The 26312-nt window shown below is 31.9% G+C and overlaps 3 protein-coding genes across 8 annotated transcripts; 1 reads left to right on the forward strand and 2 right to left on the reverse strand.

The window, feature by feature from the left end:
• Window positions 1-1836: 1836 nt before the first annotated feature.
• On the reverse strand, window positions 1837-23194 carry LOC123674201 (protein transport protein SEC9-like). 6 transcript variants are annotated; one of them, XM_045609112.1, is made up of 3 exons: window positions 23032-23112; window positions 15983-16033; window positions 15436-15821 (listed from the first exon to the last, which is right to left on the reverse strand). In XM_045609112.1, exons 1-3 carry the CDS (start codon window positions 23095-23097, stop codon window positions 15471-15473), a joined length of 468 nt encoding a protein of 155 aa, XP_045465068.1. In that variant the 5' UTR covers window positions 23098-23112; the 3' UTR covers window positions 15436-15470. The 6 variants fall into 6 exon arrangements, with proteins under 6 accessions (XP_045465072.1, XP_045465073.1, XP_045465069.1 ...); XM_045609116.1 differs by lacking the exons at window positions 15436-15821; window positions 15983-16033; window positions 23032-23112 and adding exons at window positions 1837-2221; window positions 7152-7186; XM_045609117.1 differs by lacking the exons at window positions 15436-15821; window positions 15983-16033; window positions 23032-23112 and adding exons at window positions 1837-2221; window positions 2290-2429.
• LOC123674203 (protein transport protein SEC9-like) lies at window positions 3919-4501 on the forward strand. Its single transcript, XM_045609118.1, has 2 exons — window positions 3919-4014; window positions 4078-4501. Exons 1-2 carry the CDS (start codon window positions 4003-4005, stop codon window positions 4465-4467), a joined length of 402 nt encoding a protein of 133 aa, XP_045465074.1. The 5' UTR covers window positions 3919-4002; the 3' UTR covers window positions 4468-4501.
• Window positions 10890-11544, reverse strand: LOC123674204. Its single transcript, XM_045609119.1, has 2 exons — window positions 11426-11544; window positions 10890-11275 (listed from the first exon to the last, which is right to left on the reverse strand). The coding sequence occupies exons 1-2, from the start codon at window positions 11435-11437 to the stop codon at window positions 10925-10927; spliced, it is 363 nt and encodes a 120-aa protein (XP_045465075.1). The 5' UTR covers window positions 11438-11544; the 3' UTR covers window positions 10890-10924.
• Window positions 23195-26312: the final 3118 nt, after the last annotated feature.

Here is a 26312-nt window from a genome sequence, read left to right on the forward strand (position 1 = left end):
CTTATTGTCTAGCGCTAATTGGTTTGAATGTAACACCCTGTAGTTTGTTACATTTTTAGATTAATAAAAATGAGCTGTTTCCAAACATGTTTGGTACTTTTGGTCTAGCAGACAGAATATGAAAGAAATTATTTCTTATTTTTATACATTTTTATCAATCTAAAAATGTAACAAACTACAGGGTGTTATATTCAAACCAATTGCCGTATTTTTGATAATATTGTTAATTTAACTAATAAAGAATGTTACGCGTCACTTTATGAGCACACACAAAACTATTGTATTTTTGTCCACCCTGTACCAATTGGAATCAACAAGTCATACATTTTTGGAATCTGCTCAGCCAGAGTAATCGGAAAATTGAGTCAAAATGGGGGTATTCCATTAAAAAAAAATGACGCTGACGTCATTACTCGAAAGTAATTCACCCTGTACATTAGATTATTATTTTAAAGTACGGTAAATTAAAATAAAGAATCGACATGTTTCAGGATTATTTCTTAAAATGGTCTGTTTAGCTGAAAATGAATTCTGTTCCATACTTAACGGTTACGGACGCAGTGTATAAGATGAATTTATAAACAAATTGACACGCATGGAGTGCTTTCGGTTCCATGATTTTTCTTCACCCAAGAAGTGCTCAACGAGCCTAAAAAAGTTTTTAATTCAAAAAATACCTCTGCCGATTATGGATTATATGTATAGTATGTAATTCCATTGAAAACCGGAAAATAGTTGTGAATCTATTACTTTCCTTTTTTCCTTGCCCTTTGGATTGAGAAAGTAATATTGAAGGTGTTTTGCTGAAAAATGAGGCATCCAAAATCTCAGGGGGGGCCATGGCCCCCCCTGGCCCCCCCCTGCGGGCGCCCATGGCTGCTTGTGTTCTGTGTATGTTCATGATCGAACTGATGACATATCAGGCGCGGATCCAGGACCCTCTTTTGGGGGGGGGGGAACTTTTAGATACTCAAAATACTGAAAATATGGACCCCAGACACTTCCGCCATTTTGGGACGTCATTTTTTTGCCGTTTATTAATAGGGGTTTTCACAAAATGTACTGAAGGTGAAATTAATGCTGATCTTGTAATTATTTGTGCCTTAGTATGTCAAATTCTAGGAAGGCCGGCAAAATTTAAGTGGTGCTCGGGCCATTTGGGGGGGGGGGGGGGAACGTTCCCCCAGTTCCCCCCCCCCCCTGGATCAGCGCCTGTGACATATAGAGGGGCACTCTTCATTGCATCTCTTTTTCTTCGGTTTGGCTCTAATATGCGATAGCTCAGTCTTTGAATATTCAGTAGACATACAGTTGAATTCATTGAATTTTTCAGTTCAAGGTAGATTATTTTTATTTTTTTTTTATTAAGCTTACCAAAGTCCCGATGGGACTATACAGCTGAATAATAACAATTTCAGATTCGATTCAACAATTAAAAATTTTGAAATATCTAAATGTTCAATTCACAATCTTGAAAATATTAATAATCAAAATTATATGACTAATTTGCAATTCTGATAAAAATGAATCAGAAATGAAGGGTGGGAACTGTTTGTACCTTGCTTAATTTTCGTAAAGTACAGATCTTTGATTGTTATACAAAGGACATTGCCATAATATGTGTTCTAGGTTTTGTTCATCATAACCACAAGAACACGATGGGCCTTCTATAATTCCAACCTTGCTAAAGACGAAGCTAAATTATAGTGGTTATTTCTGCAGCGGTTGATGCTAACCACAAGTTTTCTAGGGAGATTTTTTTCCAAAACCAAGGTTTGGTTGATCATGGTTTGGTAGATTATGTTATAATGATAATGGTATAAACATAATAATTTCTTAAGTTTTTAACAGTTTATTTTCAACTAGATTTTTAATATACATAATTGTATGGATGTGCAGCATAGGTGGAGGCGATGTGAGGGTAGTCGAAAGCAGATCTGTACATGGAGTTGTAGTAGTTAGAATAAGGAGCATAACTGTGAACAGCATTGTAGGGGTGGTTGTAGATGGAGTTGTATCCATAGTTAAGAGCTCCGGAGTAGGCAGTAGCATAAGGTCCAGCGTATGCAGTGGCGTATGGTCCTGCGTAGGTACTAGCGTATGGAGCAACATAAGCTGCAGTATGTGGTACCACTGCTGCTACTGCTGGAGCTGTGGCAATGAGCCCTGCTTTAGGAGCAGGTTCAGCAAAGGCAACAGCCAAGAGAGCGAAGAACCAAATCTATAATAAAATCACACATTATAGGGTAAGAATTTTAAAAAATTAAATCTTCATGAAAAGGCACTCACCGATTTGAACATGTTGATAACTCTTCCACAAATCTGTTTCTGTCAGTATCGTCGAAAAAATTTGCTTTTATAATTGAACAGCTGCCTGATTTGAATTTCAAATGAAGACGAACAAGATCAATTTATGCAATATCGTGAAGATTTTTAATATTCTCATCAATTTTATTTATAGTTTAAAGTCAATGATTGGCCGCAATTCATTATTCCTTTAAATGAGTATATGAGTATATCAAAGGGTATTGAAATGAATTTCTATGAATTCGAAGTTCTAATACATGTAATCATTCAATTCAATCAAAGCCGTTTCCTTCATTATGTCTGGGACTTCTTCGTTATTATAATGTATACTTCGAAACCGACACATGCACAAAATATTTTCTGGAAGTAGTAATTATATATAAAAAAATTAGGAAAAAACGAGCTTTCAAACGTTCTCGTTTGTACATGAGCAAATTCAATTCTTGAAAACTACAGAGCGGTAGTATGGTCGATCACTCAAAAGTTCCAAACACGTCAGTATTCCCTTTTTTAATAATAATAATCTATATATCGTCGGCTAAGAGTGTAAATTTGCTATGTCCATAATGAACAATTTTACAGGAGACCAAAAAAACCGTACAGTAAGTGTTATAATAATAATAATAAGAGAGTTTATTCATGAAAATACATTCAAGAGAGTTTATTCATGAAAATACATTCAATAAACTCTATTGAATGTATTTTCATGAATAAACTATCTTATTATTATTATTATAACACTTACCGTACGGTTTTTTTGGTCTCCTGTAAAATTGTTCATTATGGACATAGCAGATTTACACTCTTAGCCGACGATATGTAAAAGAGGATCTATGGCTATTATGTATGGGCATCACATTCAAACGATTGCACCAAATTGGATAATTCTTTTTTTGGTGTTCTTTACTTTCAAAAGGAGGTTTATTAAAACAAAATTTTCCGAATAAATCACACGGAAAAGGCTTTCCTTTTCCCTCCGACCGAGCGAACAATCATAGAGTATAACTTGACACTTCGAAGGATGTATTTTGGGTTGCCTGACACCAAGTAGATGATTGAATTGAAAGGAAAATTATTCGATTTCGAGAAACCTGGAGAATTATTTATGTATATAAATCATATTTCAGCTAAAACATATGCTCAAAGAGATATATCCTACATACTGCAATAAAATGTGTTCAATAATTTATTCTCGCACTTAACAGAATTATGTGTTCCTAAATACTTTTGTATTATATCAATAATAGAAGAACACAAAACAAGAACATTACTGTTCTATTCGTTACATCTCGTGTTGAAGAAAGTGAAAAGCAGGAGATGTTTATTTCTAATTCGATCAAATTAACTGAAAATTATACAATATTATAGATTAGAGTAGTTTATTTTTATCGACTAAAAATAGAGGAATAATGTCGCTAGTGACAGATTCTTTTAAATTCGTGAAGACTTTTCGAGGATTGAGAATCAACTCCTCCATTAATTCAAGAAATATGTATGTGAAATGTGGTAGTGATGAACCATTAACTTCTGATTAAAGATGAATAGAATTGACGAAAACATTCAAAATATCTCTTATATTGCATAAATTGATCTTGTTCTTACTCATTTGAAATTCAAATCAGCCGGCTCCTCCACTATAAATGCGATTCTTTTGAGCAAAATCAACAGAAACGGATTCGTTTGAGATTTATCAAGATGTGTAAATTGGTTAGTATTCGCACACTATATTTGTTAACTTACAAAAACTTCTATGTGACTATTTCGTTATAGGTTTGGTTTTTCGCCCTTTTGGCTATTGCCTTTGCTGAACCTGCCCCTAAAGCAGGATTCATCGCCTCAGCTCCAGCAGTAGCAGCAGTGGTACCACATACAGCAGCCTATGTTGCTCCATACAGCACTGCATACTCAGGTCTATACGCTTCTTCCTACGCCAGACCATACGCCACAGCATACGCCAAACCCTACACCACTGCCTACGCTGGACCTTATGCCACTGCCTATTCCGGAGCTCTCAACTATGGATACAACTCCATCTACAATTACCCTTATAATGCTGTTCGCGGATATGTTCCATATGCTAACTCCATGTATAGATCCGCTTATAACTACCCTCAGATTACATCTACATATGCAGCACATCCCTACAATTATGTTTATTAAGTTCTTAGTTGATAATAAAATTATTTGTTTTTGATTTTTTCGAACATATTGTAAGTTATCCATAATTCCCAATCCTGTATTGTTGAACGATGGTACTCTAAACAGAAGATTCTATCGTTCCATCACAAAGTCTCTAAGTTTGAATTTTGAGCCGTAATGGTCTAGAACGATAAGTTTCGACTCACTGACGTCCTCAAATTTGATTAGGTATGTCTGGTTAATCTCTGGATTATCTTTTGGTGGCCATAGTTACAATCTCATCCTGGATTCAGATTCAGGCTTTGTTCCTTCTAAATCTTATGAAAACAAAAATTATCGTCATTCACCAAAATGTATTTCACGAGAACGCAATCGAGAATCCAATCTGATGATTGTAAAAACTCAAAAGTATGTATTTTTGGCAAAGCAAATAGTTTACCATTTGGTCTAGAGTGAAAGCAACGAAACCTGGTGAACTTTTTTCCACTGATATTGTAGGTCCATTTTGCTAGTCTTTTAACAAGAAAAGTTTTTTTAGTTGTGTTCAAAGAACCACATGAAATGCCATTATGGCTTTGTAATCGCATTCAAATCAAATGTCCATGTTGTGTTGAAACAGTTTTTAGCTCTCGTAAAAAAAATCGAACACAAAATTCGAACTGCTCGATGACAATAAATGAGAATTCGATTGTAAAGAGGTCAAGTGCATCCTTCAGAAAACGGAATTATGCAGAGATTGAACCTTTGAAGAGGCCTTGATTAGCGAGTATTCAGCCAAATAGAACTAATCCATGAAACGTGAAATGACCCTCTGAAAGAGAATCAGACCTGGATTTTAACAGAACTACCACCAGATGCGAAGGCTGTCTGTACAGTTTCAATCCAGTGATGAAGATGGATGCATTTTATTCAATTCTCAGCATTCCAGCTAGTGGAAATGTATTTAAAACAATTCGAAGTATCAACAGCTTTTATTTATGGGGAGCTAGAAGAAATAGTGTACATGAGACAATCGTAAGGGTACAGAACCAGGAAAGTATGCCAATTGGAAAAAGTCTCTATGGCCTCAAGCAAGCACCTAGATGCTGGTATTATTATTATTTGAACTGGGGTCGTTTTGCTTCGGTAAGCCTTCCGGGAACTGCGACCATGCAGATCTTTTGTTCACTACCCTACTCAATGATGATGCTGGTATAAACTTCTTAGAGTAGTTTTGGAATGACATGGATCCAAGGTCAGTGATGCTGACCAATATTAACTCAACCCAAAAACTTATTTCCGTAATTTATTTGGATGATGGTATTTTAGTTTCAACAGATTCCCAAAAGTAAGTCATGTTGGAATCAGAGTTTAAAATTGCTGATTATTTCTTAGGACTTGAAATTAAACAAAAAGAGAAGTTCATAAAAATAGCACAGAAAGCTTATGCAATGAACGTTTCAGTTTTCCAAAATGTAAGCCGGTTTCAATTGCAATACTCGAATACGCAGAAACCATCATTTCAAGAAGAGGTTATTTTTAGTACAAAAGCAGAAGGCATCATTATTATTCATCATTAATCAGATTTAAGAATCAATCTAGTTTTGGAATGAAATAGTGTTAGGAATGTTAGGATAAGCCTTATGTAGTAGTATTATATTGTTGATAAATATTTCAATAAACATCATTTAGTGATTTTTGCATTGAAAAATTGTTGGTTTATAGAACTGAACGTCGAATTTATATCTGAGCCAAGAATGGTCTCAAAAAAAAGGTTCTATTGGCTGATGATTCATCCCTGCTCGAATTTCATTCTCTCCGTCCGGCTTGCTGTAAAACTACCGAACGAAAGTACCTTAAAATTTGGATTTTTAAATTGTTATTTCGCTGTCGTGTGATCACATGTTATTTTTTAGATATTCTTCTTGCATTTTCTATGGTTCCAGTTACTCGATCAACATGAAATTCAACACTTTGATTTAATTTTAATTCCAATCCCAAATTGAAATTTTCATTCCCATAAAATCAGTATTTTGGTACTAACAGGAAAACAAAATTTCAAACGGAACCCTTAGTCGAATTTTGCCCATTAACGAACTAACGGCGCATTCGACCAAAACCTTTGAGGACAGATTAATTATGAGTGAGTCTAATTTCATCATTTGAGATCATTCCCAGCTCAAAATATGCTCAAATAAACACTAAACAAGATTTGCTACCAAGAATAAAAACAGATAAATCAATAACAAATATTTTTATTATCAACTAAGAACTTAATAAACATAATTGTAGGGATGTGCTGCATATGTAGATGTAATCTGAGGGTAGTTATAAGCGGATCTATACATGGAGTTAGCATATGGAACATATCCGCGAACAGCATTATAAGGGTAATTGTAGATGGAGTTGTATCCATAGTTGAGAGCTCCGGAATAGGCAGTGGCATAAGGTCCAGCGTAGGCAGTGGTGTAGGGTTTGGCGTATGCTGTGGCGTATGGTCTGGCGTAGGAAGAAGCGTATAGACCTGAGTATGCAGTGCTGTATGGAGCAACATAGGCTGCTGTATGTGGTACCACTGCAGCTACTGCTGGAGCTGAGGCAATGAATCCTGCTTTAGGGGCAGGTTCAGCAAAGGCAATAGCCAAGAGGGCGAAGAACCAAACCTAAAATAAAATAATCACATATAAGTTGCTGTAAATTAACTAATGAAGTTTGCAAATACTTACCAATTTACACATCTTGATAAATCTTAAACGAATTCGTTTCTGTTGATTTTGCTCAAAAGAATCGCATTTATAGTGGAGAAGCCGGCTGATTTGAATTTCAAATGAGTAAGAACAAGATCAATTTATGCAATATAAGAAATATTTTGAATGTTTCCGTCAATTCTATTCATCTTTAAAAGCTAATGGTTCATCACTACCATATTTCATATATTCCTTTCAAGGTTAATTGTTCATCACTACCATATTTCATATATTCCTTTCAAGGAGTTCATTCTCGATCTTTGTGAAAATGCCATTGAAAATTTTTCTCCCTTATTTTCTCGATTTCAAACTACTCTTGGTTAAAAAAATCGGATACTATTTGGTTCGGTACTTTTGATCCTCGATTTCAAATTAGAAAGGCGCAAATATAATATCTACTTACCAATTGTTTTCCTAATAGAAAATAAAAGGGTGTTTTTTAAGCATCATTAGCATTCGAGGATATTTTACAGTTACATCTGAGGTTACATCTATTCAGGAATGTCTTTATACTCGTAATGCCTATTGCAACAAGAAAAAAAATTAAAAAAACACTGACATGATGTCAGGAACTTTTTAGCACTCGGTTATTTATATTCCAATTGAACCTCAGAGACAATCAAGAACTGGATAAAAGTAACACAATTGGCTTATGAATGAAAGTACGGTCAAATATACTCCCTCTCGACTTAACATCAGTGCTTTTCTTTTTTGTAGATATTCTACTTAAATATGAAATTTTCACGAACTTGGAATTAGTTTTTTTACAGGGTGTTCCTAAATTGGAGGTACAAAGAAATATTAGATATACCTTAAAAGAAAAAGAAGCCCTAAATACATGGACCCGCTACTTTTTTGTTATGTTTATCCGATCTCTATTAATCTTCGCTACAGGTTGGGTAATGAAGTACCCAAACGTAAAACTAATTTATTTATCGCAGCTTACTAACTGGATCTTTATACTAATTTGGATTTTCCTGAGGAATAGGTACTAGAAAATTGTTTAAATTTTTTTTCTCGAAATTGGTAGCAGAACAAACAAAATATCAGCTGCTACAAAGACAACAATTACCTTCATAATATGAAATAACAGAGTGTTTCTAGGTATAGACATCAAAAGTATTTAGGAATATTTTACAATTGCATAACGACGAAACTGGTATTGAATAAAAACTCTGAAGAAAAAACCATAGACTACAAAACATTCAATCAGTTTCTGGACAATATTACTAAAGCAGAGGGTTTTCCATTAGATGATATAAAAAATTTGGTGAGCTGTAGTGGTCCAAGTACAGAAAGTACCACTCAGGTGATTCGATTTGGTGTAGTGGATACATTGAATGAAATCGAAATATACTGTAACTTATAAAATTCGACGTGAGTTTGAACAAGAATTTTAAGATAACTATTAGAAGATAAGTTAAGTCATTGTTGTATTAACAAAAAAATATATAATTCTAAGTTTGAATTTCAAAATTTTTTTGTTGTGACTAGAAAATAATAGAGATAGATATTATATTATCAGAAATTATATCAGTTTATAATTATTGATGTTATGTACCTAAGGTACAACTAAACATAATTTAGAACATTTTATGGATTCCTAGAAACCTTCTTAAATTTTGTATTACACCCTGTATATCAACATATTAAGCAATTGATTTGGCATTCTCAGGTGTGTTATTATTAATAGGATTCACTACAAATTTCAGAGTATGGTAGGTACACCATACTACCATACGTTTTATCAAAATTTATCGAAACTTAGGATCCCTCGTATAGGTATAGACATTTGTTTTACATTCCTCGCAATTGAATAAGTACATCCCAAACAAATCAATCCATTATCTGAAAGATATTATGTTGTTTGAAAGATTATCAGATAAAATATAGAAAATTTCTGATGAGTATAACTTCAGAACCATGAGACAAAATTTGCTTATAAACGAACTCAAACGATTCATTTGAACCCTGAACATGCTCTGAAAAAGTGTTCACTGTTCAGTACGTTCATTTCGAGTGTTGCCTTGTACAAGGTGGACCAAATTGCACCAAATTGAAGAGGAAGTCCTATTTCTTAATTAGATAGACGAAACTGATGTCGGGCGAATTCTCTTGAGAAACCCATTGGCGAAAACCACTACTCCATAGCTATAATCGTTATATAGTTGCAGGGTATTTTTCGAAAATGTTCATTTTCGATATATAGCGGTGACTTTTATTCTCGCTTTTATTCTGGTGAAATTATTTTTCATTCTTGTAAAAACATTCGTTTTTATGTAGAATTCAATGACGTTACTTTAATTTTCTGATATGTTTTGAGCTTTTGCTATGAAATTATTTTTTAAAATGGGACACCCCGAATATTCCTACATATTTCGAGCTGAAAATTACCAGTCCACAAATATGGCATACTTGATATTTTTCTAAGGTTATGTTCAAGTTATTGAATTTTTAAACTTTATCTCTTGGATGAGTAGGCTTCCAACTGTATAGCGGTGAAAGTAAAATAATGTGAACATTGATTGGTGGCTGTCAAAGTTTGATTCAAACAGTTAATAGTATGAAGAAAATCCGTAGTCTATTTAAAAAGTTGGTACAAGAATGTTTTCACAGAACTGAACTGTTTCTGGAACTGACTGTTTTAAATATTTCGCTATATCTTGGTTTTATTCCAGAAATTCTAAAACGTTTTTTTTTAGTAATCCCTATGTAATATGACACTCATAACAGATCATAGAAATAAATAATCGTTTTACAAATATAGAGAAGAGTTGAGTTTAGATGGTTCACCCCTTATTTGACTTGTTATACACAAAATGAATTGAATCTCGAAATAAACATTCAGATATTAAGTATCTCATTAGAAAAATGGATTCGAAGAAATCAATATTTTTGAAATACAGGGTGATTCACCGCGATGGCCTATTAGAGTTTTATGAAAAACTAATCATTTTGTGCTGAAAATTTGCATGTTGGGGTTTGAGACAATGATCTTTCGCCCTAAAATATTTTCAGATCTTTACAACTTCCAGTTATACCGGAAATTTACTACTACTCCCTTATTTCAAATTGCACACCCAGTATATTATTGCATCATTAGATAGCTTTTTTGATGACAATTTCGGCGATATGCCTTACCTTGAAAAACAAATTAATGGTTCATGATTTAATGGGATTTTAATAAGAAGAATTGTGGAGGCGAGGACTCACATTTTTTTTAATATTTCTACAGAAATTTTGTTTTCGAGAAAACCTTTTTCATTTTCGATTCGGCAAATTCGTAGTATAATGAGACTTTTACAGTTTGGATCAAAAATGTACATAGGAACTCACGGCTTGGCTTGATATTCAATCTACTTGGCTCAAGCTCAAGCTCAAGTAGTTTGAGCTTGACTTGAAATCAACTCAAGTTCAAATCGAGTAGTAGTTTTTCAATGTTAAGTCAAGTACTTAATAAATGAATACTTGACTCGACATTGAAAAACTACTACTCGACTTGAACTTGAGTTGATATCAAGTCAAGCTCAAGGTACTTGAGCACAGGGTGTCCATCAGGGATCATGTATTTGGACAACTCAAATTCTTCCTTCCAACATGAAAACAAATTTTATTTATATTTTTCACGTAGAAGAGTGATAGTAGCTCACATAACATCAAAATTCATTCAGAATTTTCAGGATGGCATTTTATAATACTCAAAATGAAAAGCACGAATTAATTAAAAATTAACTTTATTATTCACTAAAATTTTAATATACATAATTGTATGGATGTGCGGCATAGGTGGAGGCGATGTGAGGGTAGTCGAAAGCAGATCTGTACATGGAGTTGTAGTAGTTAGCATAAGGAGCATAACTGTGAACAGCATTGTAGGGGTGGTTGTAGATGGAGTTGTATCCATAGTTAAGAGCTCCGGAGTAGGCAGTAGCATAAGGTCCAGCGTATGCAGTGGCGTATGGTCCTGCGTAGGTACTAGCGTATGGAGCAACATAAGCTGCAGTATGTGGTACCACTGCTGCTACTGCTGGAGCTGTGGCAATGAGCCCTGCTTTAGGAGCAGGTTCAGCAACGGCAACAGCCAAGAGAGCGAAGAACCAAACCTATAACAAAGTATTCAATGGATTCGTTTGTGATAAAAATTCAATATCACATGATAAAACCAAATAATTATGAAAATCTATGTTATTTACAACAACGTCATCACATTACAATTAATATATGAGGAACAAATATAGTTAAGAAATACTTACCAATTTACACATCTTGATGAATCTCAAACGAATTCGTTTCTGTTGATGTTGCTCAAAAAAATCGCATTTATAGTTAAGCAGCCGGTTGATCTGAATTTCAAATGAGAAAGAACAAGATCAATTTATGCGTTTTAAGAGATGTGTTGACTTTTCTCGTCAATTTAATTCATCGTCAAAAGTTGAGAGTTCACCACTACAGTATTTCAAATCTTTCTTCTATCAATAGAAGGTTGGTTCTCAATCATCGCAAATTTTCCATAAATTTCATTCGAATGAATATTGTATTTCTCATCAATCGTATCGAATCAGAAATAATTCACAATCCCTGCTATTTACTTTTCGTTAACTTGTAATTTAACGAATAAAATTTTATGTTTTAAACTATTTAATTTAACTATTACGTAAGAAAGGCGGAAATATAGAAGTAACTCAATATAAACAAACAAAATATTAGATATAACTGCTACCAAGACAACAATTACCTTCTTAATATAAAATAAAAGAGTGTTTGTAGGTGTAGGCATCAATAGTTTTTAAGAATATTTTACAATTACATTTGAGGTACCTACAATAGTAATAGAAATTTGCAAAAAGCAAAATAGAGAAAAATATATTAGTTGATGAGTGTCTAAAACAAGCTCTAGAATTGAACCACTGAAAGTGGTATTGAATTAGGAAACTGAAGAAAAAATGATAGACTACAAAATATTCAATCAGTTTCTGGATAATATTGCTGGAGCAAAGGGTTTCCATTAGATGATATAAAAGAAAATTGGTGAGTTTTGGTGATCCAGGTACAAAAAGTACAACTCAGGTGATTCGATTTGGTGGAGAGAATAGATTGAATGATTCATCGAAATATACTGTAACTCAAAAAAAATTCAAGGAAAGTTTAAACTATTAGAAGATGAGTTAAATTATTATTTCATTAACAAAAAAATATATAATGCCAAGTTTGAATTCCAACATTTTTATCGTGATTAGAAACCAAGTCTGATTCAAATTTCAAAAACAAGCAATTAAATTTTCAATAATAAAAATAGATATCATATTATCAAAAATTATATTAGTTTATAATAAATCATGTTATGTACCTCAGGTGCAACTAAACATAATTTAAAACATTTCATCGATTCCTAGAAACCTTTTTAAATTTTGTATTACACCCTGTATATCAACATATTATACACTCGAGTTAGCATTTTCAGTGTGTTATTATTAACAGGATTTACTACAAATTTCAGAGTATGGTAGGTACACCATACTACCATAATTTTATCAAAATCTATTTAAGTTTAGAATCCCTCGTATAGGTATAGACATTAGTTTTACGTTCCTTGCAAATGAATAAGTACATTCCAAACAAATAAATCCATTCTCTGAAAGATATTATGTTGTTAAGAAGATTATCACATAAGATAAAGAAAATTTCCTATGAGTATAACTTCAAAACCATGATGCGAAATTTGCTAATATGTAACGATACATTTGAACCCTGGAGATACTCTGACAAAGTATTCAGTACATTAATTTCGAGTGTCATCGTGTACAGGGTGGGCCAAATTGGACACTTTTGAAGTCCTATATCTATAATAGACAAAAACTGATGTCGGTGTCCAAGGACCAGTTTTCATGAGAAACTCATTGGCGAAAACCGCAACTCCATAGCTATCACCGTTACATTGTTACCGGGTGTTTTTCGAAAATGGTCATTTTCAAAATATTGCTGTAACTTTTATTCTGTTGAAAATTTTGCATTTTTGTAAAAACATTCGTTTTTATGTAGAATTCAAATCAAATACGTTAATTCAATTTTCCGCAAACTGATAATGTTATGAACTTTTACTATGAAATTATATCTTTCAAATGGGATACCCCGTATATTCCTACATATTTCGAGCTGAAAATAACCATTCCAAAAATATAGCATACTTGATATTTTTCCGAGATTATGTTCAAGTTATTGAATTTTTAAACTTCATCTCTTAGAAACTTTATCTCTTGAATAAGTAATCCTCAAACTGTGCAGTGGTGATAATAACATATTGCGAACATTGATTGATGGCTGTCAAAGTTCGATTCAAACAGTTAATAGTATGAAGAAAATCCGTAGTCTATTTGAAAAGTTGGTACAAGAGTGTTTTCACAGAACTGAAAACAGGATGTTCCTGGAACTGACTGTTTTAAATATTTCGCTATATCATGGAATCTGTTTGAAATATTCGAGAAATTCAAAAAAGTTTTTTTTTAGTAATCCCTATATAATACGATGCTCATAACAGAGGAGGATGCTGTTTTTAAGATGGGTCACCCCATATTTGACTTGATATATGCAAAATGAATTAAATCCCGAAAAATATTCAGATATTAGGTATCTCATTAGAAAAATGAATTCGAAAAATCAAAAACCTTTGAAATATTAGGATTTTTCGATATTCTGCTTGAGGTCTCAATAGTTCTGATTACTCTTTCAACTTAAATATTAAGCACTTGGTTCGAAATGATATATTACAGGAAAAATCTGAACCCGATCGAAAAATATCTGATATTCATTTTGCAAGATTTTTTTTAAATTTTCTCTGGTTATGTTCAACTTGAACTTTCGCACGGAGCTTTAATTCAATATGTCTTAAAAAATCCCAAAGTGTAAACCCCGTCGTATTCGGTAGTTTTTTTTTTGTTATACTGTTCGAATTTTTTATAGTTTTGTTTGATCGATCAACATGATAGATAAATTAAATTAAATTAAATATTACAATATTTTTTCACAGATTGGTTAATGGTCAAGCCGATTCAATATAACTTTGCTCTTATTTTATCAATAACAAATTTAACAGTCGTTACAGATAATCAGTGTCTGCATCTGCAATACTCAACACCATCTTCACAGTCCGGTGGCATCCATCTGTAGAAGCTTTCACGATTTACCCTCAGTTGATGTATTTTTTCGTTGAATTGGTCAGTTTTAGAAAAAGTTGAATTTGTTGATTAGGAACTAACTGTTTTTTGCTTAGTTGGCTAAATAACCTCAGCTGACAACGGCTAGAGGCATTGTCATACATACGTATATGTACCTAAATGTATGTATTTGTTATATGTTTACAACTGTCATAAGGCCATTTGCCTGCTGGATGTAAAAAGATAAATATATAATTCAAGAGAGCTAAATAACAATCTGTTTTGAATATTTTTATATACGAGATATTCAGAATACCCAATACTGTTAATATTATCCACATCAACAATTTGCTCATTTCAACGGCTTGATAGCATGTAAGTACAGCATAAAATAGTGTTTATACAACCATCATATTGCATAATGTCCCTCAATTCGGAAAAAGCGCATAATACGATGCTCATTGACATTAATTTCAATTTCGTTTCGTACACACTGTCCAACAATCAATAACTGCCTTTAATACTATAGATTAAATTCGGAAAAACTTCAGATCATCGAAATGCGAACATTGAGAATATTTCATTTACGAGATAAACAAAACAGGAGATACTCGACATGATCCTTGAAGAACTCCTGAATAATTTAGTAAACAACAGACACTTCAAAATATTGAATTATTTTTTTTTGAATGGTTCAAATCCAATTAGAGAATATGAGGAAAACCACTACACTGCATTGTTAACTTTAGAAATGGGAAGTGCTTTCTTATTAAGACTTCCATCAATACTGCAATGAAGATGCTGAAAAACCATGGCATTTGGTTCAGATACATATGCGTGGGATGTCTGATGTGATCCCAGAATAGCGTTATGAATATCAAAATTTATTGCTTTAAGAATATGTTACAGCGATCGTTTATACCTAAACAGAATAAATCATGAAGAGGAAAAATATGTTTCATTTTATTCCCTGAACAAAATAAGTTACCAACATGAAAACAGATTTTATTTATATTTTTCACGTAGAAGAGTGATAGTAGCTCACATAATATCAAAATTCATTCAGAATTTTCAGGATGGCATTTTATATTACTCAAAATGAAAGGCACAAATTAATTAAAAATTTACTTTATTATTCACTAAGATTTTAATATACATAATTGTATGGATGTGCAGCATAGGTGGAGGCGATGTGAGGGTAGTCGAAAGCAGATCTGTACATGGAGTTGTAGTAGTTAGCATAAGGAGCATAACTGTGAACAGCATTGTAGGGGTGGTTGTAGATGGAGTTGTATCCATAGTTAAGAGCTCCGGAGTAGGCAGTAGCATAAGGTCCAGCGTAGGCAGTGGCGTATGGTCCTGCGTAGGTACTAGCGTATGGAGCAACATAAGCTGCAGTATGTGGTACCACTGCTGCTACTGCTGGAGCTGAGGCAATGAGCCCTGCTTTAGGAGCAGGTTCAGCAAAGGCAACAGCCAAGAGAGCGAAGAACCAAACCTACAACAATGGATTCGGTTCATATTTAATAAAAATTCATTATCAAATAAAATAAAACAAAATAATTTCCACAAATAATTGTAGAAATTATTTACAACAAATTAAACAAATGGCAGTTGATGTGAGTACAATCAATATAGTGTAGAGGAAGAAATAATTACCAATTTGCACATGATGATGAATCTTGAACGAATTCGTTTCTGTTGGTGTTGCTGAAAAAAATCGTATTTATAGTAGAGCAGCTGGTTGATCTGAATTACAAATGAGAAGGAACAAGATCAATTTATGCGTTTCAAATGATTTGTTGGATTTTTTCGTCAATTTTATTCATTGTCAAAAGTTGAGAGTTCATCACTACCATCTTTCATATTTTTTCTTCAATTAATGAAGGATTTGGTTCTCAATACTAGCAAATTTTTCATGAATATATAGATTTCATTGAAATGAATATTGTACCTACCTTTTAATGTTTTATCAATTCGATTGGATAAAAAATAATCCACGATTCCTGCTTTTTACTTTTTTTAACTCATAATTTAACGAATAATTATTAAGCTCTTTTTATGAACTATTACGTTAAAAAAGCGCAAATATAAGAGTAACTCAAAGTAAACAAACAAAATATTAGATATTGCTGCTAACAAAAATAAATGGGGGATTGTAGACATCTACATTATTTGCGGTTATTTCACATTTCCTCCTAAGATACCTACATAAAATCAATAATTGTATTGCTTGATATTGCAATGACAATTGCATTCGTTGATATACAGGATGTATGTTAAAAAACATTAGTTTATGTTGTTGAATTGGTCCAGAAAGGTGAATTCGACGGAATATTTTTTATTTTATTTTGTAATATTTTCTTCATTAATATATACAGGGTGGGCAAATATCGATGTTTTAGCACTACAACTTTTAAACGAAAAAAATGTATATCTCCGCTAATACTAATGATAGAGCTCTGAAATTAAAATAACATAGAAGCACTTTATTATGTAGAATCCAGTGGCGTGTTCGTCTTTTTAACAGTGTTCTTGATTACGAAGCTATGACCCAAAGTTATGGTTTTTCAAATAGGAATACTAGATTTTTGTGCCATTTTTTATGAAGCTCAATTCCTCCAATTTTTTTTTCATTTGAAAGATAATTTTATGACAGTTATGTTTTGAAAATAATTTCCGGCATATGTCCATCACGACTAGCTCTGAGGAACCGCATTCGACCAGACCAATTTTGGACCACTTTTTCAAGTAATTCAGGCTTTATTTCACTAATAACACGAGTTATGATGGCTTCCAAAGCGTCTATTGTTTCTGGTTTATCGACATAAACCAATGACTTGACATAATCCCAAAGAAAATAATCCAGTGGAGTTATGTCGCATGATCTGGGAGGCCAATTAATTGGACCATTTCTCGAAATAAACTTATCGCCAAATCTTTCTTTCTATAAATCAATTGTTACGGTAGCAGTATGAGGTGTAGCACTATCTTGTTGAAACCAAAACACTTCTGGCTCGATACCATTCAAATTTTGAAACAAATAATCATTAATCATCGATCTGTAACGAGCACCATTCACTGTAACATTAGCGCCATCATCTTTTTTAAAGAATTATAGACCGATGATGCCTCCAGCGTGTAAACCACACCATACAGAGCATTTTTCAGGATGCGATGGAACCTGCACAACTTCTTGTGGATTGTTTTCACTCCATATGGCAATTTTGCTTGTTTACGTAGCCGTTCAACCAGAAATGAGCTTCATCACTAAACACAATTTTTCGATAAAAAGTTTGGCGACTAGAACACTGATTTTGAAAATAAATTTCAACAATTTATAAACGATATTGCGGTGTGTATCTTTCTATGATAATTTGTCAATGCTTACTGAAGAGAAATGTCCAAACAATATGGCTAACACTCTAAAAAAACACCCGATACCAATCAATTTCAAATAGCATATGAAATGAACGCATTTATTAATAAACCCAACAATTTAATTTGGAAAGGCACAAACAAGAGATAAGATTCAACCTAATTGTGATTACAATTGGTCAGTAATAACTTTGAATGAGAATCAAGTTTCTGCAGAAGATGCTCAAATTGTTGAGTATCCGGAGCAAACTATATTTTTATACTTGCGACCTCGTGACCTACAGGTCACAATAATTTGTACTCTTCAATTTGAAAACTATTAGGATTTAGATATGTAAAATATAGAATTGTGATTATTCGCTAATCACCTAAAGAAACGTATCTATAGAATCTATAAATATTGTCATTCTTGATATACCTTGAGATCCTGTTTGAGTTATGTAACTCATATGTTCCACGACTATAAATTAAAAAAAACTTGGGCGATCACAAAATTCCAACCAGATTTTTGCATAAACATACGCGAAAGTATAGTTTGTCCCATAAATTCGTCAAATAATCGACCACAAATATAAAGGTATTTATTAATTTGTTTCATCTAGAGACGGTCATGAATAATTCCAAAGTGTTCAATAGGGAACATTAATCATCAAAAATTATTAGTCTAACATTCGAACTGAACATATCAGAAATTTTCAGTGATAGATATTTGATGGATATATATTTCTGGATGACATATTTTTGTCACAATGGATCCGTTTAATAATGATAATGATTCTTTATTTCTTAAATTCAATATAGAAGAATGTCAACAAAGCAAAAATAATCCATGTTTATAGAATAGATAGAAATGCCCAAATGTTCGCAAATAAAATTGGTTATTTTGTTTTATATCGAAAAAAATATAAGATTCGGATGAAGTTTTACCATTGATCTCAATAAAATGTTATCTGTAACTCAGCAATGGTGGTCCTGCTACTAGAATATGTGGACATTTCAAAATATAAGTTGGTTTTTTCAGAAAAAAAATTCGTAATCGGTATCCATACATCAGGTTACAAATTCAAATTATTCACATTATCTTCTTGTGAATTTCAATTTATTTAACAACATCAATTGTAGGAGAAGGTTGTTGCTTTTTGTTTTCATTGAATAAGTACCCGTTTGTTTTTGAACGGTCTTTACTCGAGAAGATCGCTTCATCATTTCGTAAAAATGTCTGGATGGAGAAACATAATAAAACATATTAAATATGTCAGTTCTACTGAAAGTATATTCACTTTCAACTAAATTCATACTGCCATTTTTCTTGAAAAAATTGTTCAAAACTGATTACAGAAATTCTAATTCTGCCATAGTTACACAGATATATAATTATTCATTTTCAGAACAATATTTCTCTCAATATTTAATTATTTCGATTCTTGTGTAAAATGATACATGGTGAGTCTTCGACTCCTACATATATTTATATTCTTGAGGTCAAAATGAACACTTTCTTCTTTTAGAATATTTTCCGATTCGGCCTTGATGAAAATATATAGCCAATTTAAATTTTCATAATGAACTATGCCGCCCTTCGAAACCTGCACACTTAAGTTTTCCAACCATAACATATACCATTAATGTAATTATTGTTCAAAATGATCTACTATATTATAAAAACCATTATAAACTCACTTTTAATATTCCATTCAGTGAGTGGAGTAGTATTTAATAATAATAATAATAATAAGTTTATTCACCAAAAAAATGTTTTACATAGATAACAAAAGAATAGTTGAGATGTAAATTTATAATACAACCCTAAAAAGAGTCAAATTTAATTGTTAGAATATTTCTCATGAATTTTGGAGGCAATGTTGATAATCCGTTCAATATTTTAAAACTGTCAAAATTGAAACCAATCATAATCTAGGGTACGGTAAAATCAGAAGTATCTAATTCTCCTTCACCACAATGAATTTTGATTAGTCGTTAGAAGATTTGAATATCAAATTTTGAGAGGAACTTGTTTATTTTTGCATAAATCTAGTGTAATCAGTAATTTCCAGTTCTTGGCCGAATATCAAACATATTATCCCAAATTTTGTGTTGATATTTTCATTATTCGTATTTTATGTAGATTATTTTGCGTTGAAAATCATAAATTTTATATTACCTGTTTTGAAAATGCAAATTGATTCTTATGTTAATCGTGAAAGATATAATGTGGTATCCCATATTATTTTCATAATAGATCGATTGTTCTGGATCTAAATATTACGAAATAATTGTCATTGACAAATGAATACACAGAATCATGTATTTCAAATGTGTATCTAGGATCCAGGATCCAAGTCCTCAAAGTTGGGAACTATTAATTCTTGAATAATATTCTCCCAATATAATCTAAACAGTCTAACAACCGAAAAAAAAAAGTTTCAAGTTCGAATCTGAGGAGGACTACAATTTTTTGGTATTTCCCAAAGCCCATTTTATTATTATTTTCGATAACGATAATAAATCTTTGAAATATCTCATAAGTCTACCAATAATAGCATTTAAATAATGTATATGAATAAAACAACGAAGGAGATTATTATGTGACAAATATTACAGTTTACCCGAAAATTAGGGGTCCTATGAAAAAAATTAAATTTTTGATTTATTGGTTCAGAAGAAGTACAAATTATTCGGTTCTACACAATTTAAAATTGCCCGGTCACAGAAACTATCATAGTGCTTTGGCTATTAATTAAAACCAAAAAGTGTTATACGAAGTTTTCAAATTTCTATATTTTTAGTGTTAATCTATATCCGTAGACCGTAGTGTTCTGAATAAGACAACATTCTTTATAGAAGTCTATGAATAAGTGTTCATTTCGTTTCGAAAGCTTTGGCTTTTTTTATGTGCGGTAATAGTAAGTAAGTAAGATATTCTTCAAGAATGATCATAAAATGAATTCTATTACGATACTTGATCACGATTACTTGCAGATAAGGAAAAATTTTGGACTTTTGTTGCTTTCAAGCCGACGCAAAGTTGCGGTAGGTACTCACAAAATTCTCCTCTGAATCGTATAATCCATCATTTTTTGATGGCTTGGACCTTTTTCAATATTTTTTCTCGACGCTCAGAAGGGTGCTCAAGAGGAATCTCTCATGAATTAGTGAATTAATTATGACTTGATTTTCTTGTGCTCTTGTTGTTGACTTTCGAATTGATATTTATGTTGATAACCTATATTGTGTCTTTTTTTTTAATGTTATTTGAGGTTTTGGGGTTGTTTTTTGCATGATATGGAATATTATTTGAGCGAATACAGTTTCTGGGACTATCATGTATGTATTCCTATTTATTATAAATGAAATAAAAAATAAAAATTATTGAATATGTATATGTATTTTCAGCAGTAATAACGAAACTGAGTTGCTTTTTTCCAAGCAAGCAGCTATGAAATCAAAGACACACTTATGAAACAAGTTCAATCAAGAGTGGATTTTTTTTAGAACTTTTTATGAATAGAATTAAAGGTAATAAATCTGAAATCATGATAATTATTTATACCTTATTATCGTTGAGCTAGCTGAACAATCAGGGTTAAGAGTCATGATTGGATTATCGATAACTCTAAATTAACTAGAGCTCCTGATTGATTTAACAAGAGCGTGAGATAGATTCACTATCAATGAAATCGTTTTATATATTTTGTGTGAACAATAACAACAGTTTGATTCTAATATCTTGAGAATTTGGAATGCAGAATTGAATGCTCAATTTTATTTTTATTCACATAATTTTCAATTTGGAGCCATAATTGATCAGACAAATTCTCAAAATTATATTCGAATGAATCAAATTCATCAAACATTTGATAATATTTTAATTTTCATTTATCGTATAATGAATAAATTCATATTATTCCCGATTGTAATATACTAGATATCAAATTTTTAGTGTACTTTCTATATTTGATCTAGACTCTAGACTCTGGAGTAATTTATTTGATAACTCCCATTCCGGGTGGAATATTGTGAAAGCACCGAAAGGTCATTGGAAATTTCATGAAAATATTAGATATTATTTCAGATCTGATACCCTGCGAACCCCAAAACTGGTTGGCTCCGAATTTTTTTTGGTCCCCCCCCCCAAAATTTCACTGGCCCCCCTAAAATTTGACATACTAAGGCTAAAATAATTACAAGATATAATTTCGCTTTACTTTAGCACCCCCCCCCTAAAAAAAAAAACGGGAGCCCCTAGGCTACTCCTGTTTATGAAAACTGGCGTCGCCACTGAGTCGTAGAAATGCTAAAATGCAAGAAATTAATGGCAGAAAACGTAACATTTATTCACAAACAGTTTATACATTCCAATAAAAAGATTGATTTGATGGGAATAGACAAATAATAATAATAATAATAATATAGTTTATTCTGTAAACTACAGGTATAAACACTAATCACGGAGGCGTGAGCCTGTACTTGATCTGTAATATTACATAGTACAGCATAACGATAGTCAATATTCAAACTTAATATAGAATTCTAATATCCACTTGATGATTGGCATTCTTTAATACAATGAACAATTTTTTTCAGTGTATTGAAACGATTCACAGTGCAGTAATTTCTCTGAAAATTAAGATATCGCTATTTCTAAAAAAAAAAAATATTCAGAAAAGATGAGGCAACATCTAAGTGTTCGCAAGCATTCTTGTCTCTCAACGATTCATGCCACAGGATTTTCTGGATATAAGCTTACTTTGATTTTTTTTTATCGGCACTGCATATACCACAATAAGAAACAAAGGACAGCATTAAACATGTATGTTCCCAAGGAATCAAGTTACAGTTTGAAAAAAATTGCTATAACATTACCTCGCAGTCGAACAAAGCTGAATGAAAAAATATCCTGGAAGCTGTTCAGCAAGGGACATCAACCGGTTAAGAACTCTCAGATTATTATCGATTCCAATTATTTCATCCTACGAGTCTTTGTTATAGATCAAGGACAACTAAAACTAGTATATTGAGATCCAGTTTTCGAACGCCGCCCAAGCAGTGTCATGAAAATTGTTAATCAATCCTGCTAGAAAAATAAGGCATTCGACAGAAGGTTGTTCCATTGATCTACCTTTCATCAGGTTTAGATTCAAGGACAGTTGATATTGTTGGATTTGTTGTTGTTGAAATATTTTTGAAATAAGTTTTTTGAAAATGCGACCAACTGGAGGATTTTATCTTAGTTCTTAATATTTCCCTAAATAATAATATGTAATATGGAAATGCGTATATTCTACATCCATTTGGAGGATTTCAAAACATATAAAATTCTAAAAACTCACCCAATGTAACACTATATTATATTCCATGCCAAATTTCACATCAACTTCACTTTCAAAAATGAACATTCCGAACTGATAGAATTTCAATATTCACTCTCACTTCCACTGTATGTCGATATTCCGAAAAGTTATTTCATAATTACACATTATTAGAAACTAACACGAGAAATACTGATATGCACGCACCGATACTAGAACAGAAATAACTCAAAATCTAGAAGAATCCTATATTCGTATTGTAATATTTTACAGAATTACACCATCTTTTAGGTGTATGATAGCTGGAAAAGAAATTCAATAGTCGAAAATATTGCATCATTGAATCTCGCTGATTCTAATATCAAGTATTTCTGACAAGTTTTGTGTTTTTTCCCTAAACTGACAAATATACATCACAAATTTCACAAAAACATTTTTTAATGACTCATTTCAGTTCCAAATCATTAGGTCAGCATAATGAATTTGTATTCAAAGAAAATCATCATCCAAACATTAGAAAAGCACTGACATAAGTCAGGAGCTTTTATGCACTTGTTAAAATTCGTAATAATATGAAATTTCAATTTTCAATGAAGTAAAATATTTTTGCTTAAATCAATAGACATGGAGACCTATTTTTTTAAGATCCACTGAAATAATAATTTAACAATTTTTCAAATGTAAACTTCGTTTTCTTCAGGGGAACATCGCACGATATTCTATGTATCTTTGGAGTTTGATTTCAAGGTCGATCTTATCCTTCTAGAAATATTTGATACTATTTTTTCGATGTAATTATTGGGGATATGTAGTGTTTTATGCTTAGAATGGTTATGATGAGAATCTTCTACACTATTCATTTCTATGCTATGTATCTTTGGAGTTTGATTTCCAAGGTCAATCTTATCCTTCTAGAAATATTCGATACTCTTTTTTCGATGAAATTATTGGGAATATGAAATGTTTTATGCTTAGAATGGTTATGATGAGAATCTTCTACACTCAAACTACTGAGCATATTCGACGAAGAAGTATTCATGAAGAGACACATCAAAAAATTAAGTTTTCAATTAAAAGATAAAAACAAAAATTTAATTAATAGCACATTTCACCTAATTGAATGTTCAAAAGTTTCCACATGATTAACACTGCGAAGTACTATTCTCTGTGCATTAATTCAAACGGTTTATAAAAACTTCAGTTAAGGAGAAAACATAATAAAAGAAATGAATTATAAAGAAAAGAATATTACTGAAGAAAATTGTCTGAAATTACGTACAATCTAAAATTTACAATAATGTTCTGATGTATCTGTTTGCAGTGATAGCAATTCAGAATGAGATGAGATGTTCATACGAAATGAAGAATCAAATTATTCTGTGAAAAAAAATTTTGAAATACTTCACACGGCCTCAAACATGACACAATTTATTATTCCAAAGGAATTAATTTTATGGAAAAAACTGAGGAAGCAAAATTTTCTTTGTTTTTCACTAGAATGATATTCTGCGACAAAATATGTATATTCAAAAAATCAACTTGACCTTGAAATGACCTCTAAACCAAACAACAAGGTCACATTGGTGTCTGGATACGAAATCACCCTGAAGATTAAGAAACTTCATTTGAAATATTTTTTGGTCCAGAGGCTCTTGAAATGAGTTATTTCAGTGGATCTTTTCAAATGGATCACCCTGTACAATACTTTCAAGACTGTGTAATTTATCACATTTTTGAATTTTGAAAAAAATTTCATGAGTAAATTGAAAATCATATAAAATAATTATCTAATGCTCGCTTGGAAGGTTTGATTCTTCAAACCGAATAGTGTAGTTTTTTTTTTGGCATAAACAAGACTAAAATGCCATATTTGCTGAATTTTCTATTCTTCTACTATCTTGACATTTCTTGAAACCAAAAAAAACTTCGAAACTAATCATTTCGTCTTCCAAACGGTTATTGTGAGTAGGTACAGAGTACTATCAACAAATAGATTCAATATTATTCGATATTATTCAAAGAACTCTTCCCACAAAAATTTAACGGATAGATTCTGAGATACTAGAATTAAACAAAAAAATATTCAAAGATACTAATTATGCATAAACATTCGTTTAACTAATTGTGACTAATTTTATTTCCAAAATTCAGTTTGAACCGATGAATATTTTTTATCAATCATTAAGAAAACAATATAAGAAAATATTGAATGTGCTAATGATCTATCTGATCGAAGTACAATAAACTATGTATGTATATTAAAAAATTATATAAGATATAAGTGTAGTGTAACTCCGAAACCATCTAACGTTAACGAAGTCTCGCAAAACATTCAGACGCTACCTTGACAATTTCTAGACTCTAGCACCTTCCTTTCGAGAGATATCGTTAACCGACCAGAAGTACTCAATCAGTGATTCAAAATCCGATAGTTTGAGACCATTTTCAGTTGAAATTCGAAAATAAAAGAAATTCGGTCAAACAGTCGACCTCCATTCTTTGAAACAAGGTTACTCCAAAGGACTTTGCACATCCAGGCACATATCTGTTAATTTTTCACCCATCAAGGGATGAAAAAAACAGCAGGAATATGTTTATTGGCAAACTATTTCAAATATTTCATCAATAATCGAAATTGATTCCTCGTATAACGCTTGGTGAAACATAATTTCAATATTAATAAAAGAAAATAAAATAAAACACTTGAATTGACGTTTCACAATTTTGTGAAACGTCAATAATATTAATATTTCATCAATATGTCGTTGAGCAAGAAAGTGTGAATTACCGAATCTCTATTATCGACTTGCTATATCAATTCCTGAATGGCGTAAACGATCTATAATGAGAAACATCGTGAAGTGCAAAACCTGTGCCAAAGTTTGTCACCATGATTTTTTGAACTAATTTTTTATAATATCTTATATGTCGACCCTTAAAATATGCCGTCTAAGTTTGCTAAATATCTTTTTTCACTCACTGAAAGTCCTCAGAATAATTATTTATTTATTTAAATGTAGTACATCCAACAGGCACATGCCCAATTACAGGTGTGAGTAATATAGAAAAATTATCAAATAATAATAAGTTGAATGGAATCGCCGTCGGCAGAAAAAAAAATCAATATCAATTTTCTATCAGACAATTCAATTGTCTTTTAAATAATTATAATCAGAATGGAAGTTACCATGTGTATCCTACTAGGGGAAGGGATCTCATCAGGGCAAATTTCAGCAGATTAACTTCATCTCAAAAAGGACCATTTCATATGTCGATTGAACTATATAATAAAATCAGTTTCA

Source organism: Harmonia axyridis, chromosome 2 (genome assembly GCF_914767665.1).
Source record: "Harmonia axyridis chromosome 2, icHarAxyr1.1, whole genome shotgun sequence".
Classification (NCBI taxonomy): Eukaryota; Metazoa; Arthropoda; class Insecta; order Coleoptera; family Coccinellidae; genus Harmonia; species Harmonia axyridis.